Here is a 15,891-nt window from a genome sequence, read left to right on the forward strand (position 1 = left end):
CTTTCCACTGCCCACCCCAAACCTATAAAACCAACTCCTATCCCACCACCCTCCACTCTCTTTTCAGACTCACTCCACCTGCATCCAGGTGAATAAATAGCCATGTTGCTCAGCAAAGCCTGTTCGGCGGGGTCTGTTCATTCAGCGCATGTTTTAACACACATGGCTCCCCATTATTAATAGTAATATTGGCAATATACTGTTAGGATCTCACTATTCCCCATATCTGATCATCTTCCCATCAAGCAGTCACAAAGCCAACCAGGAATTCTCATTCCCAAGCCAGGCTTGTCCCCTCCAGGACCTCTAGAGCCAGACCTTCATCTGATTGGGAGGAGAAGAAGGTGGGGCTCAAGCCCTAGATCCCCAACACCAAGCAAAGACCAACAGCAGCACCCTCAGGACCTATGGACAAGGGGGGATACAGGAGGTGAGGCCACTTAATGACTCTTAGTAACCCAGATGAGGCCAGGTGCAGTGGCTCCTGCCTGTAATCCCAACACTTTGGGAGGCCAAGGCAGGAGAACTGGGCAACATAGCAAGACCTCATCTCCACAAAAAATAAAATCAGCCAAGTATGATGGGGTGAGCCTGTCATTCCAGCTACTTGGGAACCTGAGGCAGTACTTAGAGGTTGCAGTGAGCTATGATTGGGCCACTGCACTCCAGCTTGGGTGACAGAGACCCTGTCTCTAAAATATTCAGATGGCTGGCTGGATGGCAAGGCAGGTGGAGCCTAGGGAGGATGCACAAACTCATTAGACAAAGACAAAGCTCTCTGCTCCCTGTCATTGCTAAATGCCCCATTCACCCCTCCATGCCACTTAATGGTTTCACCCGGTCTCCCCTCACCAGTGGGACCACTCACATGTGGGCTAGATCATGTGGGTCAACCATGGCCTGGTACAGTGACTCAGGCCTGTAATCCCAGCACTTTGGGAGGCCAAGGTGGGCAGATCATGAGGTCCGGAGATCGAGACCATCCTGGCTAACACAGTGAAACCCCATCTCTACTAAAAACACAAAAATTAGCTGGACATGTTGGCATGCGCCTGTAGTCCCAGCTACTTGGGAGGCTGAGGCAGGAGAATCGCTTGGACCCAGGAGGCAGAGGTTGCAGTGAGCCAAGATTGTGCCATTGCACTCCAGCCTGGGTGACAGAGCAAGACTCCTCAAAAAAAAAAAAAAAAAAGTCCAGCAGTAACTGTCTCCAGGGCTGCTGCTCTAGCCCGATAGCTCTCCCTTTAAAGGCTCTGTGATGTCCACCCTAGCTCAGCTAAAGAGGTTATTGCGAGAAAGAAGTAGAAATGACTCCCTCAAAGCACTATACAAAGTAATTAAATCTTTATTGAGGCCTTTATGTGCCAGAAACTGATCACACAGGCGTAAGGCATGGTCCCTGCCCTGATGAACTCACAATCCAATAAGGAAGAGAGATGGGGATCCGATTCCCCGAAGATGGGGGCGGGAGGGGAGGCAGTGCTTGTGGGGGAGCCACTGTCCCACCCACCCCACCCTCCAGAGTCCAGGCAGAAGAGAGTAGGACGCTCAGCATCCTCTCCCACCTTCCCTGTGACAGCTGATTTCTCTCACTCTGTCGCAGCATCACAAGAGGACAAGTGGAGAGACAAGGATGACACAGATACAGGCGCTGTCCTTAAAAAGCTAGAACACCCCGGCAGGATATATACAACAGTAATTTTATTTCCCTAAGCCGCAAACCAGTGCAGCAGAAGCTGGGGATACTGAGGCATGTTGGAAGAGCAGGGGCTGGGCCAGCCCAGTCCAGTGGTGAAAACAGGAAGTGATGGGAAGAGGGGTAACCAGGGCCAGAGAAGTAGGTGAGAGGGAAATTTCCAGGTGGGGAAGCTCACAGCAGGGCACCCGCAGCCACGGTCAACAGAAGGGCCGCCAATCCAGCCATGGGAACCGCACAGCCTTTATTATGGGGCTTCTGGGGCTCCCCTTTTGCAGGATACTGCCCCGAATTACTACGGTCCTGGTGGCCAGCGGCACCTCCGGTCAACCTGGGCTCCTCATCCCTGGAGGCCTCTTCTACTCCCTGTCTCGGAGTCTGGCTGGTTGGGGTTGGCATGGGTTTGGTGGTGGATGTGGGTCTCACTGGGGCCGAGGTAGATGTGGTGACCGACGTGGTTGAAGCCACAGATGTGGTTGAGGCCACAGTCGTGGCCCCTGGAGGAGGGATCCGGACAAGGGGTGGGATTCGAGGGGCAAAGTAGGTCTTGTTGCGGAGGTCAGAGTTACAGCGGGACCCCTGGCAGCAGGAGCCACTGAGTGTGAACCCTGGGCCTGTTACTCCATCCCGAGTGCAGAACTCATCCTGGACACAGCCCCGGACTGGCAAGGACACGGTCACATTAGCTGCAGGAGGGAGACACAGACAGGTCAGTGGCTGGAGGGAGAGAGGTTGGCACAGCCAGAACAAAACTAGGAGGCATCAGACAAGAAAGAGAACCTGACCAGGCACAGTGGCTCACGCTTGTAATCCCAGCACTTTGGGAAGCCGAGGCAGGCAGATCACCTAAGGTCAGGAGTTCGAGACCAGACTGGCCCACATGGTAAAACCCCATCTCTACTAAAAATACAAAAAGTAGCTGGGCATGGTGGTGGCACACCTATAATCCCAGCTACTTGCTGTGGGGAGAGGGGCTGAGGCAAAAGAATCACTGGAACCCAGGAGGCAGAGGTTGCAGTGAGCCAAAATTGTGCCACTGCACTCTAGCCTGGGAGACAGAATGAGACTCTGTCTTAAAAAAATAAATAAATAAAAAGAACAGAGAACTCCCAATATGAGACAGAAAGGGTCGCATCCATTGATCCCAAAATCTCAACTCAGGTCCTGCTATGAGAAACAGACAGACTCACTGTCTTTGGCACATGGTGAATTAACATTTCCCATTATGCTTTGAATCGAAATGTGTGTAGGCTGAACTAAAAGTAAGGCTTAAAACGAAGGTTTGGACTGAGATACACGACCCTTTACAAGACCACAGGGCAGAACAAACTTCTACAACCCTCTCGCCATTTTCCCTCTAGCCTTCACCCCTGCTTTTACTTCCCCACCAGCATTTAGTCTTAGAGTCAGAGCTACATCTCCCCACCGGGCACAGTGGTTCACACCTGTAATTCCAGCCCTCCTGGATACCTAGGCAGGGGGAACTCTTTAGCCCAGCAGTTCAATATCAGCCTGGGAAACAAGGCGAGACCCCACTGTTACCAAAAATAAAAGTAAGCAGTTGTGCAGGTGCACCCCTGCAGTCCCAGCTACTTGGGAGGCTGTGGCAGGAGGTAGAGAGGTACAGGCTGCAAGAGATAGAGGCTGCAGTGAGCTATAATCGCACCACTGCACTCCAGGCTAGGTGACAGAGCAAGACCCTGTCTTTAAAAAACAATAGTAACAATAAATAAAAAAGAACTACATGTCCCATAGTATACCTCGCTAGTGATGGAGTTTGAAGAATTTCATTTTCCATGGTTACATCTCTCAATACTCAGGTGGGGATCCCTTGAGTTTTAACGCCTATGAACTAGAGATTCCCCACAGTGCCTGGGCAGAAGCTGAGAGGCTTAAATACATTTCTCACGGTATGTCCCCTCATTCTGTACCTGGCCGCCCTCTATGGAAATGTATTTTCCCCCAAAACACTCTGGGCCAAAGCATCCCTATCCCCACGCTAATAATATGTTGGGGGAAGGGACTGCATTTTTCATGATGCCTTACGATAAAAGCACTTAGGCCCCACGGTTCCCAGAACGTGCTGCAGGTGAAGGAAACCCTTTGCATAAAGGGCTCCCTGCCGCCCAGGATGCTTCAGAAAGCCCACCACAACTCCTACAGTCCCGTGCGCCGGGGCTCGCTCACCTGCCGTCAAGGTGACGTTGCCGTCGAAGCAGCCCTTGTAGACATGATCGCTGGCGTTGTAGCAGCTCACGACCGGCGGCGCCGTACCCTGGCACTTCTCGCGGCTCAGCCCCACGCAGCTGTAGCACTCCACGCCGTTGGGCGCGTATGCACTCTCATTACCTGCAAAGGGGGCCGAGAGGAAGGAAAGGCGTCGAGAGGGATCCGGAAACGCAGCTTAGCCTCTAGCTCCGCTCCTAAGGCGTGGCCCCGCACTATCAATGACCCCGCTTACTAATAGCTCCGCCCCAGCGTGCAGCCTCCCGGTACCTACAGCCAGGAAGTCCCACCTGCTGCCTCTTGACCCCGCCTTCGAGTGTGATCCCACTCCCAGCACCTAGGCCGAGTACTCCTGTCTCCGCCCCGGCTCCGCCTCCGTCTGGGCGTGTCTGAATATAGCTCCGCCCCCGCGGCTACGGCCCCGCCCCCACGGACCTGCCGGGTCGAGCTCCCGCGAGGTGAGGTTGAGCTTGGCGTTGCAGCGATCCTGGGAGCATTGCTGCAGCTGGATGAACGCCAGAAGCCCGTGAAGATCCAGGCCGCGGTCATTCTTGCCGGCGAGTCCCGAACCGCAACCCCGCACTGCCACCGAGAATTGTCCGTGGACTGGCGAGAGGCACGGGGGCGGAATTAGATGGGGCATGGTCTCAGATGGGGCGTGGCCTAGAGTTGGGTAAGTTCTGGGAGGGGCGGGGCCTCAAGTAGGCCAACGCCAGAAGATGGACAAGCCGGGATGGGTGGACTGGCGCCCCCAGAGAGCCGCTCAGAGGGGAAAGAACAACCGAAGGAGGAAGGGGCGGGGTGTTGGAACAGGGGCTGAACCTCAAGGAGGAGAGAGCTCAGTTGACAGGCAGGGATGGGGAGGTCTCAGTGGTGGAGCAGAAAAGGTGCAAGGTACGTGGCCTCGTCCCAAACCCGAGTTCTCCCAATCCGCCCCACCCAGTTCTCAACTCTCTGCCCCTCGCCCTAGTAATCGTTAATAGAGAAGGCCTGGCCTGAGTGGAGGGGCGAGGCTGCAAGGGAGGGATAGGGCCGCGTTAAAGGAGCGTGGGCAGATACAGAAAGGACTGTAAGAAGGAGGGGCTGGGCCGGAGGAACCTGCAGGGGAGCGCGTGGCCCGGGGTCCCCACTCACTAGTCTCCACTGCCCCCACGGCCTCGGTGCAGACTTTCACGCCCGGCGCGCACTTAACCGTCTTCATCTTGTGCGGGGTGCATCCATCATCTGCTTTCTGCACGCAGCTGTAGCACTCCAGGGCCTGCGCTCCTGGGGGCGGGGAGCCAAGTAGACCTGAGCCCTCCTTGCGAAAGCCTCCACCCCCAAGGGAGAAATAGTCCTTCCCATGCCCTCTGTCCCGGGATGAGACAGTCTTACTGCACACACTTTTCCAGGGCAGGAGTAGGGAAAAGCTTTCCACAAATCTGGAAACACGGGAATCACTGGACCTTTTTTTCCTTCACATCCCCTGTGCCCACCGTGGGAGCATCCTTCCTACAGCCCCGTAGGCCCACCGCAGGCGATCCCTGCCATGGAGCCCCTCATCTCAGGGTAGGAGGGATAGCTACTCACAGCTTTCTGCTCAGAATGAGAGAACTTTTCCCACAGCAGACTGCTCAGTGAGGGATCCCTTTCCACAGCCCCCTTCTACTCAAATGAGAGAACTCTGCCCACAGCTTTTCTGCCAAGGACAGGGGACTTCTTTCCACAGCTTCTCTGCCAAGGACAGGGGACTTCTTTCCATAGCTTCAGGATGGGAGAATTTTGCCCACAGTCCCCCCAGTCCGTGGTGGGGAATCTTTCCTACTGCCCATGGTGGGGGACCCTTCCCACTGCCTCCTCTGCTCAGGATGGGGGAACTTTGCCCACAGTCTCCTCTGCTCATATGGGGGAGCCTTCTCTCCAGGAGCCCCCACTCTACCCCCTTCCACCTCTCTGGGCAGCAGACCCACCTCCGTGAAGCAGCAGTAGCAGTAGCAGCCTGCCTGCGGTCCAGATCACAGCCTGGGTACCTGCTTTCCTGGCGGGGTCCATGGCTCCGTCCTGCTCCCTTGGTGTCCCCCCTGGGTGTGCCGCCTCCCAGCCCGGGCCCTCTTACCTGAGCCCAGGATGAGTAACCTAGCCCCAGGCAACCCTGGCCTTGCCCAACCGGGCCAACTCAGCGTCCCGGCTGTGGGATGGGACCCACCCCTAGGCGCGTCATCCACTGGGAGAGCGGTCCCTGCCCTGTGCAGTTGCCAAGGAGGGAAAGGGTGGGAGCTGAGGCTCCCTGACAGCTCGCGGGAGAAAGTCTGTGCCTGGAGTGGGAGAGTCGTGGGGCTTAAAGAGAGGCTTAAACTCTACTCTACATTCAGCGTTCTGTAACTGTTAAATGAGCATCTATGGTGTGCCTGGCTTTGGTCTGGATGAGGCTGGAGATGAAGACAGAACCAGCGCCTGTCCGGGCAGAGCTCACAGTCTGATGGGGAAGACAGATCCTAACCAAATAATCATAGGAATTGTTTACCACAGAGACAAAGACAGTGAAGGAAGAAGTGCAATGATACAAGGAGATGTGGAGTCTAGAAGTGGGGGCTGGTGGGTGAGGGCTTCCTCAAGGTTATCTGAGATGCAGCCTCAGGAGCACGCAGGATTTAGCCAGCTAGAGCAGGTCAAGAGAGGGGCACAGCCCTTTACAAGCAGAGGGAACAGCACATGGGCACACCTGGAGGTGGGAAGTAGCATGGACCATTCAAACACGGAAAGCAGTGTTCCTGAGTTCAGAAGGCCATGGGGAGAAGGGCAGGAACTGAGATGAAAGAGTCAGGCAGAGGCCAAGACTGTTCAGGGCATTAGAGGCCCTGACAAGAGATTCGGATTAATTCTGAGAATAGTAGAGTGTCTTTAAGAGGGTCTAAATGAGCTGGAGAACATGATCAGATTTGCTTATGAATATGGTCAAACTGAGAAACAGTGCAGCTAGCCATCAAAAAGTAAATGGAGGCCAGGCACGGTGGCTCACACCTGTAATCCCAGCACTTTGGGAGGTCAAGGCGGGTGGATCATTTGAGATCAGGAGTTTGAGACCAGCCTGGACAACATAGTGAGTCTTCATCTCATTTTACTAAAAGAAAAAAAAACTTCGTGTTGAGTTTAGAAAGCCTTAAAACAAAATATACTGTGTAACTCCATTTATATGAAGTTCCAAAACAGACAAAACTCACCAGTGGTGACAGAAATCAGAACAGGTGTTACCTTTGGGAGGGATTTCCGCAGAAGGAGCAACAGGGAGGAGCCCCCACGATCTTCATCTAGGTGGCAGCCGCATGTGTGTACAGATATGTAGAGAATCACTGACTTATGCAATGTCACTGGACATATGTTATTCTTCAATAAAAACAAGGTAAGAGGCCGGGCACAGTGGCTCACGCCTATAATCCCAGCACTGTGGGAACCTGAGGCAGGCAGATTACCTGAGGACTGGGAGTTCTAGACCAGTCTGACCAACATGGAGAAACCTGATCTCTACTAAAAATACAAAATTAGCTGGGCCTGGTGGCGCGCGCCTGTAATCCCAGCTACTTGGGAGGCTGAGGGCAGGAGAATAGTTTAACTCAAGGGGCAGACATTGCATTGAGCTGAGATTTCGTCATTGCACTCCAGCTTGGGCAACAAGAGCAAAACTCCGTCTCAAAAAAACAAAACAAAAAACAAAAAAGCAAGGTAAGAATGTCATTGTGGCCTCTGTGTAAAAAAGGAAAATGACTGAGCTGGAAATAGTGGATCCCACCTGTAATCCCAGCACTTTGGAAGGCTGAGACGGGCGAATCGCCTGAGGTCAGGAGTTTGAAACCAGCCCAGCCAACATGGCAAAACCCAGTCTCTACTAAAAGTACAAAGATCAGCGGGGCACAGTGGTGGATGCCTATAATCTCAGCTACTTGGGAGACTGAGGCAGGAGAATTGCTTGAACTGGGAAGGCGAAGGTTGCAGTGAGCCAAGGTCACGCCATTGCACTCCAACCTGGGCGACAGAGCAAGAGTCTATCTTTAAAAACAAGAACAACAACAACAAAAAACACACACACACACAAACAAGCAAATAAAAACAGAAAATTACTCTAGAAGGGGTGAGAGAGAAGGCTAGGAAACCAACAAGGGGCCAGGTAGTTTTCCAGGGAAGGAAGAGAAAGGTAGCCCCTGACAGCTGGGAGTTGCCCTGGCACTCACAGTGAAGCCATGGAGCTCAGCTGCACTTAGATAATCTCACAGAGCACCAGCATTGGACAAAGCCACGCTGTGACAGTAAAGGATCAAGAAAAAAAATCAATAGCCTGGGCAACACTTCGAAACTTCATCTCTACTAAAAATACAAAAAATTAGCTGGGCATGGGGGCACGCTCCTATAATGCCAGCTACTGGGGAGGCTGAGCTGAGAGAATCACCTGAGCCCGGGAGGTTGAGGCTGCAGTGAGCTGAGATTGCACCACTGAACTCCAGCCTGGGAAGCCAGAGTGAGACCCTGTCTCAAAAAAAAAAAAAAGAAAGAAAAAAATCAAGACCAATCCATAACCATGTCTGAACACAGAAACAAACAAGATCGTTGTGTGAACCGCAGAATGACTAAGCATCCTCATATCCTGGCTAATATAAATGACTGTTTATATTCTATTTTATTGTATTAAAGTTACAACTTTAGCCTCACTTTGTTTCTCCAGCCTCATAAATGAGATTTATGCAAATGCTCAACGCAGCATTACTCCTTCTCTGTAACAGTATCCAAGCCGGAAACATCCTCCACTTCCTTGTGCTATTCCCAAGACCACCACACACAAGCCAAAACCTTAAAAATCAATCCTTTCTGGTCAGGTACTCATGCCTGTAATCCCAGCACTTTGGGAGGCTGAGGCAGGTGGGTCATTTGAGCTCAAGCATTAGAGACCAGACAGGCCAACACGGTGAAACTCCATCTCTACTAAAAATACAATAAATTAGCTGGGTGTGGTGGCATGCACCTGTAAACCCAGCAACTCAGGAGGCTGAGACGGAGAATCGCTTGAACACGGGATGTGGAGGCTGCAGTGAGCTAAGATCATGCCACTGCACTCCAGCCTGGGTGACAGAGCAAGACTCTGTCTCAAAAAAAAAAAAAAATTCCAGCCAGGCGCAGTGGCTCACACCTGTAATCCCGGCACTTTTCGAGGCCAAAGCGGGTGGATCACCTGAGGTCAGGAGTTAGAGACCAGCCTGGCAAACATGGTGAAACCCTGACTCTACTAAAAATACAAAAATTAGCCAGGCATGGTGACAGGTGCCTGTAATCCCAGCTGTTTGGGAGGCTGAGGCAGGAGAATCGCTTGAACTGGGAGGCAGAGGTTGCAGTGAGCTGATATCATGCCACTGCACTCCAGCCTGGGCAACAAGGAGTGAAACTCTATCTGAAAAAAAAAAAAATCAGTCCTATCTAATACCCTTTTACTTAGACACTTCACAGTTACCTCATGGTGTGCTTTCTGCCTCATTGCAAGAGGCAATAAACCCAACTTGTTCAACCCCAGGTGTGTCCCTGATGGCGAACACTGACACAGGTGAGAGCTGGTGTACTTGGCTGAGGGTGTCCCAAAGGAAAGGCGAAGAGTGGAAAAATCGAAAATATTTTAGGACGACGAGCAAGTAGGGATTGCTGATGGATCCGATGTGAGGGAAGAGGAAGTGGGAGGTTTCCAAGCTGATTCCAGAGAGTTCTCCCCATAAACCATGTCGTGACATTAATAACAATGGTAACAAAAGTAATAATAACAACAGTGACTGAGTATCGAGTGTTTGTTTCCCAGAAACTGTTTTGAACAGGGGCATGCATTACCTCATTTCATCCTCACCTGTATGTGTGGTTATCATCGTTTATTAACGCCCTGCTCTGTGCTTAGCACTTTCTGTGAATCCTCTCTGAATGTCACGACAGCTCTGCAGAGAGAACTCAGTCTTATTGCACAGATGGGGAGACTGGGGCTGGGAGAGACTTGGAAGCGGCAGAACTGGGATTTGAATCCAGGGCTGTCTCCAAAGGTCCTCACGCCGCTTCCCAAAGTCAGAGCCTGGCTTTGAGCCTGAGACTATATTGTGCAATGACCCTTAGTTTTGGAAACGGAGAGGCACGGATTTGAATACCAACTCTGCCCCTAATCTGCTGTGTATCTTGATCAAGTGGCTCCAATTCTTTGATGTTCAGAGGCCTCCTGTCTAAACAAAGACGATAACAAAAGCACACATAATCATGTTTCCTCAGTGCCAAGCTGCATTCCACATCCTTTCCAAACAATCCTATGAGAGATTTCTATGATGGTCAATTTACAAATGGGGAAATCAAGGCAGAGATGGGGGGGCTTAACAACTTGCTCAGGGTCACACAGCCAGGAAGTGGTGGAGACGGTATTTGAGCTCAGGCAGTCTGGCTTAACTAACTATACCTACAATTAGGTACATGGGTCCATTGGGTAGCAGCTGTGAAACTTTGACAATGACTTGGCCCCTGTGTGCCTCAGTGTCCTCATTCTCATCCATAAAATGAGGATCTTAGTATCTACCCCAAAGAGCTGTTATGGGCATCAATGTTAAATATATGTAAAATAATTAAAATAGGGCCCAGTTCTAGGAGCTATGAAAGTATTAGCTTTGCCAGGCATGGGGGCTCACGCCTGTAATCCCAGCACTTTGGAAGGCCAAGGCAGGAGCATCACAAGGTCAGGAGTTTGAGACCAGCCTGGCCAAGATGGGGAACCCAGTATCTACTAAAAATACAAAAAAATTAGCCGGGTGTGATGACCTGTGCCTATAATCCCAGTTACTTGGGTGCTGAGGCAGGAGAATCACTTGAGTCGGAGGTTGCAGTGAGCTGAGATCACGCCACTACACTCCAGCCTGGCGACAGAGCAAGACTCAGTCTCAAAAAAAAAAAAAATGAGCTTTTATTGCTACTAATAATATGTTCAGGGCTGAGCACAGCGGTTGGTGCCTATAATCCCAGAACTCTGTGGGGGCTAAGGCGAGTACATCACTTGAGCCCAAGAGTTTGAGACCAACCTGGGCAACATGATGAAACTCCATCTCTACAAAAAATACAAAAATTAGCCAGGTGTGATGGTGCGCACCTGTAGACCCAACTACTCAGGAGGCTGAGGTGGGAGAATCACATTGAGCCTGGGAGGTCGAGGCTGTAGTAAGCTGTGACTACGTCACTGCACTCCAGCCTGGGTGACAGAGACCCTGTCTCAACAATAATAATTTAAATAGATTGTTTGTATTACTATTAATAGCTCCCACACTGGGGGCTATTAATAAGAGGAGGCTTGTATAAGAGCTGGGTAGTCAGCTTATACTAGCAATCTCGCCTTGAATTCCTAAGGAGGGGGCAGAGAGGAGCGTCTGTTTCATAAAGGAAGAAACTGAGACCCGGAGAGAGGAAGGTATCTGTTTGAGTTCACACAGCAAAGGAGGCGGCAGTCAGAAGTCAGACCTGGCTGCATGGGGCTGGCTCACTGTCTGATGACGAGACAAGCAGTGGTCGTGTTCATAAAGATATTAACTGTTCCCCAGACCCTGTGGGGCACCCCGGTTCCCAACAATGACGAGCATGTCAGTCACCTAGGTGAGGTCACTTGGCATCGTGCTGAAGCTGAGAGAAAGTGAATGACTTCCTGTGGACTCATTCAGCACTGGCCCCTGCCTCCCTGCCTCCCAGCCTTGGAATCTCAGCCCTGATTCTTGCTTTGCTGTGTGACGCTGCATAAATGCTTTCACCTCTCTGAGCCTCCAAGGTGTCTTTAAATTTAATTTAATTATTATTTTTTGAGTCCCGCTCTGTCTCCCAGGTAGGAGTGCAGTGGTGTGCTCTCAGCTCACTGCAACTTCCGCCTCCCCGGTTCAAGTGATTATTCTGCCTCAGCCTCCCAAGTCGCTGGGACTACAGACTACAGGTGTGCACCACCATGCCAGATAATTTTTTGTGTGTGTGTATTTTTAGTAGAGACAGGGTTTCACCATGGTAGCCAGGATGGTCTCCATCTCCTGATCTCATGATCCATGAGGCCTCCCAAAGTGTTGCTGGGATTACAGGCGTGAGCCACTGCGACCGACCGAAGAGTCTTTTTTATAATAACAGAAGGAGTGTCTTTCATGGTAGAGTGAGACAGTGGGGACAATACCGAGTCTGGAAGTGGACAGACACGTTTTAATCCTACCTCTGCCACCCTCTTGCTGTGCAACCTCAAGCAACTCGATCTTCTCTGAACTTCAGCTGAAAACCCCTACCTCTTGAGGGACAGAGCGAGGACCCAGCAAGTGACAGGCAGGGTGAGACAAGCATTATTATTGTGTGCTGCTCTGAAGCAGGAGGCCCTGCAGGTCCCAGCTGTGTGGGAGAGTTTCAGGGAGGAACCCCAACTGGCCAGACCAGAAGAACTAGCATCTCAGGGAGTGGGACCCAGGGTGGAGAGGTACCTCTTGCTCAGGCCTGCCCGGATTCTGGGCGCTGACCCCCGCCTGGCCCATGACCAGGGAACAGAAAGAGGTTTGAATGCAGGGCACCACTTAAGCCCACTGTGTGGTAGGTGGCTGGCTTTTGAGATTCTTTGCAGACTTCATGGCACAGAATCTAGAATCTGGTTCAGGGGCTGGTGCAGAGGCGTCCCCCAACACCAGAGATCACTCCCTGGCCTCAGACAAGCCCAGGACCAAATTCACTCTGGGTTTCTTGTCTTCCTGGGCAGAGCAGGCTCTGAGCCCTGTGAGGTTCCCAGCCTGACTCAGGCCCACTCCCTCTGGGACACACCATCTGGGACAAGTTAGGGAAGGGGTGGAGTCGGGGACAGGGCTGACTATATAATTTTTGGGGTCCAGTGCAAAATGAAATGTAGAGACCTGGTTCAAAAGGCAGGAAAGAGTGCTGTTAAAGGTACTAAAATAGAAACACTTTTTCCTTTCTTCTGCCTCAATCTTTTTTTTTTTTAGATGGAGTCTCGCTCTTGTTGCCCAGGCTGGAGTGCAATGGCATGATCTCAGCTCACTGCAACCTCTGCCTCCTGGGTTCAAGCGATTCTCCTGCCTCAGCCTCCCAAATAGCTGGGATTACAGGCATGCCCCACCACATCTGGCTAATTTTGTATTTTTGGTAGAGACAGGGTTTCTCCATGTTGGTCAGGCTAGTCTCGAACTTCCAACCTCAGGTGATCCGCCTGCCTCGGCCTCCCAAAGTGCTAGGATTACAGGCGTGAGCAACCACGCCTGGCCTTTTTTTTTGAGACAGTCTCCCTCCGTCACCCATGCTGGAGTGCAGTGGCACAATCACAGCTCACTGCAGCCTCTATCCCTCAGGCTCAATCAATCCTTCCACCTCAGCCTCCCAAGTAGCTGGGACTACAGGTGTATGTCACCATGCTCTCAGCTAATTAAAATTTGTTTTTTTTTGTAGAAACAGGGTCTTGCTATGTTGCCCAGGCAGGTCTCAAACTCCTTGGTTCAAGTGATCTTCCTGACTCAGCCTCCCAAAGTGCTAGGATTACAGGCATGAAGCACTGCGCCCGGCCGGCCCTCAGTCTTCCTCTTAACCTCTCATGGTGTTTCATGTTACATTCTCTTGGGCACAGAGATACTCGTAGGACCAATACAGATATTCACTGGTGGCTAGAGACCCTGCCCCACAATGTGGGCAACCTGACTGGGATCCCCTTCCCACCAGTTGCCCACTGCCATATTGCACCCCAACATACCATGAGGCATAAGTACCCAACCCTGATCTTCTTGTGGCATGCCTGCAACAGGGGTGGAGCATGCCAGTGATCCCAGGCAGAGTTAAGAAGGGGACAGGCCAGGCATGGTGACTCATGCCTGTAATCCTAGCACTCTGGGAGGCCAAGGTGGATGGATCATTTGAGACCAGGAGTTCAAGACCAGCCTGACCAACATGGTGAAACCTGTCTATACTAAAAATACAAAAATTAGCTGGACGTGATGGCAGGCACTTATAATCCCAGCAACTCAGGAGGCTGAGGCAGGAGAATCACTTGAACCCGGGAGGAGGAGATTGCAGCGAACCAGGATTGCGCCATTGCGCTCCAGCCTGGGTGACAGAGACTCCGTCTCGGGGGAAAAAAAAAACAGAAATTCAAAGATAAATTTAAGAATTTCTACACAGTGACCACAGAGCATTAAACCCAAGAGAAGGACTCTTCTGAACACAGAGAGCTGTCGTCTACAGAGGTCAGATGTCCAAGAAGCGGGATTCAGTATTGCAGAGGGGCTGGGGGATGAACTGATCCAAGAATCCAGATGTCTCACACCAGAAGGTAGAGGCCAGGGGACACCTAGAATCCCAGAGGACCTAGGAATTCAGGTGTCTGCACTCCCAGGACTCAGAGCACTATACCTGGGACCTCAAGGGAACTTTTTGAGGCAGGAAAGAGCTGTCTTCAGAGTGACAGGTGGGGGACCCTGGGGGACTGTGGAGAATAGGCACCAGAAGCCCAGAATAGGCACCAGACCCACCCTAGGGGTCAGGGAGAGCTTCTTGAAGGAAGGGACACCTTAGATGAGACCTAAAGTATGAAATCAGCCAAAGAGCTCTGCCTGCCTTGTTCACGATGGTCCCCAGGCCTTACCATCACTTTCCCATCAGTTTATTCCACCATCAGATGTTCCCTCCATACCTAGTACACACCAGGCCCTGTGCTGTACCAAGAGCTCAGCGGTGACTAAGACAGCTGTCACTCACAGTCCAGAGTGGGAGACAGACTCAACAGCAGAATGATCCCGGGTACTCAAGGCCACGAGAGAAGCACAGGACAGAACGATCAGGGATGGGAATGGGGAGGCACAGGTGGATCGGTCAGGGCTATAATGAAAAGCCCAGAGCCGGGAGTGGCGGCCTAAGCCACTCCCAACACTTTAGGAGGCCAAGACAGGCAGATTGCTTGGGCCCAGGAGTTGGGAGACCAGCCTGGCCAACATGGTGAAACACCATCTCTACTAAAAATACAAAAAAATTACCCAAGCATAGCCTGGTGGCCGGTGCCTGTTATCCCAGCTACTCTGGAGGCTGAGGCAGGAGAATCATTTGAACCTGAGAGGTGGAGGTTGCAGTGAGCCAAGATTGCACCACTGTACTCCAGTCTGGGTGACAAGAGTCTCTCTCTGCCTCAAAGAAAAGAAAATCCCAGAAAAAGCATCTGACCTGCCAGGACAATCAGGGAAGTCTTCCTGGAGAGACTTAACATAGGAACTGAAAGCTAAATGATGAATAGGGCTTTCGTGGAATAGGGAAGGGTGCCTAAGCAAAGGGAACAGAATGTACAAAGGCCCAGAGGAGAAAGGAAAGCAGGGTTTTTTCCCCCACTTTCATGAAATGAGAAATGCTTTTTTTTTTAAGAGATGGCATCTCAGTCTTGTCACCCAGCCTGGAGTGCAGTGGTGCAATCTTGGCTCACTGCAACCTCTGCCTCCCAAGTTCAAGCAATTCTCCTGCCTCAGCCTCCCGAGTAGCTGGGATTACAGGCATATGCCACCAGGCTGAGACATGCTCTAATGGTGCTGGGAATACAGTGATGACCAGGACAATGCTGGCTCTGCCTCATGGAGCTCCCAGTGCATAAACAACACAGATCCATCCCCCATAACGACCCAGGGCCTTCAGGGATGGGATGATAGAGCTCAAAAGAGGGTGCCTGACCCAGCCAGGAGAGTCAGTGAGGGCTTCCTGAAGCAGGGGCCAACTGAACTAAGGCTGGAAGAAGGAGGTGCAGCTGGTTAAGGGAAGAAGGGAGGCGGGGGTCGTGGCTCTCACCTGTAATCCCAGCACCTTGGGAGGCTGAGGTGGGTGGGTTGCTTGAGTCCAGGAGTTGGAGACCAGCCTGGGCAACATAGTAAGACCCCATCTCTATAAAAATAAATAGATAAAAGAAAAACAGGGAAGAAAAGGGCAGAGGAAGCAACGACATAGGCAAA

General features: G+C 51.7%; 1 protein-coding gene across 1 annotated transcript; it reads right to left on the reverse strand.

Moving 5' to 3' along the window:
* Positions 1–1,330: 1,330 nt before the first annotated feature.
* LYPD3 (LY6/PLAUR domain containing 3) lies at positions 1,331–5,990 on the reverse strand. Its single transcript, XM_035285210.3, has 5 exons — positions 5,872–5,990; positions 5,057–5,188; positions 4,358–4,528; positions 3,884–4,045; positions 1,331–2,382 (listed from the first exon to the last, which is right to left on the reverse strand). Exons 1-5 carry the CDS (start codon positions 5,951–5,953, stop codon positions 1,871–1,873), a joined length of 1,059 nt encoding a protein of 352 aa, XP_035141101.1. The 5' UTR covers positions 5,954–5,990; the 3' UTR covers positions 1,331–1,870.
* Between the last annotated feature and the right edge of the window lie 9,901 nt (positions 5,991–15,891).

Source organism: Callithrix jacchus, chromosome 22 (assembly GCF_049354715.1).
Source record: "Callithrix jacchus isolate 240 chromosome 22, calJac240_pri, whole genome shotgun sequence".
Lineage (NCBI taxonomy): Eukaryota > Metazoa > Chordata > Mammalia > Primates > Cebidae > Callithrix > Callithrix jacchus.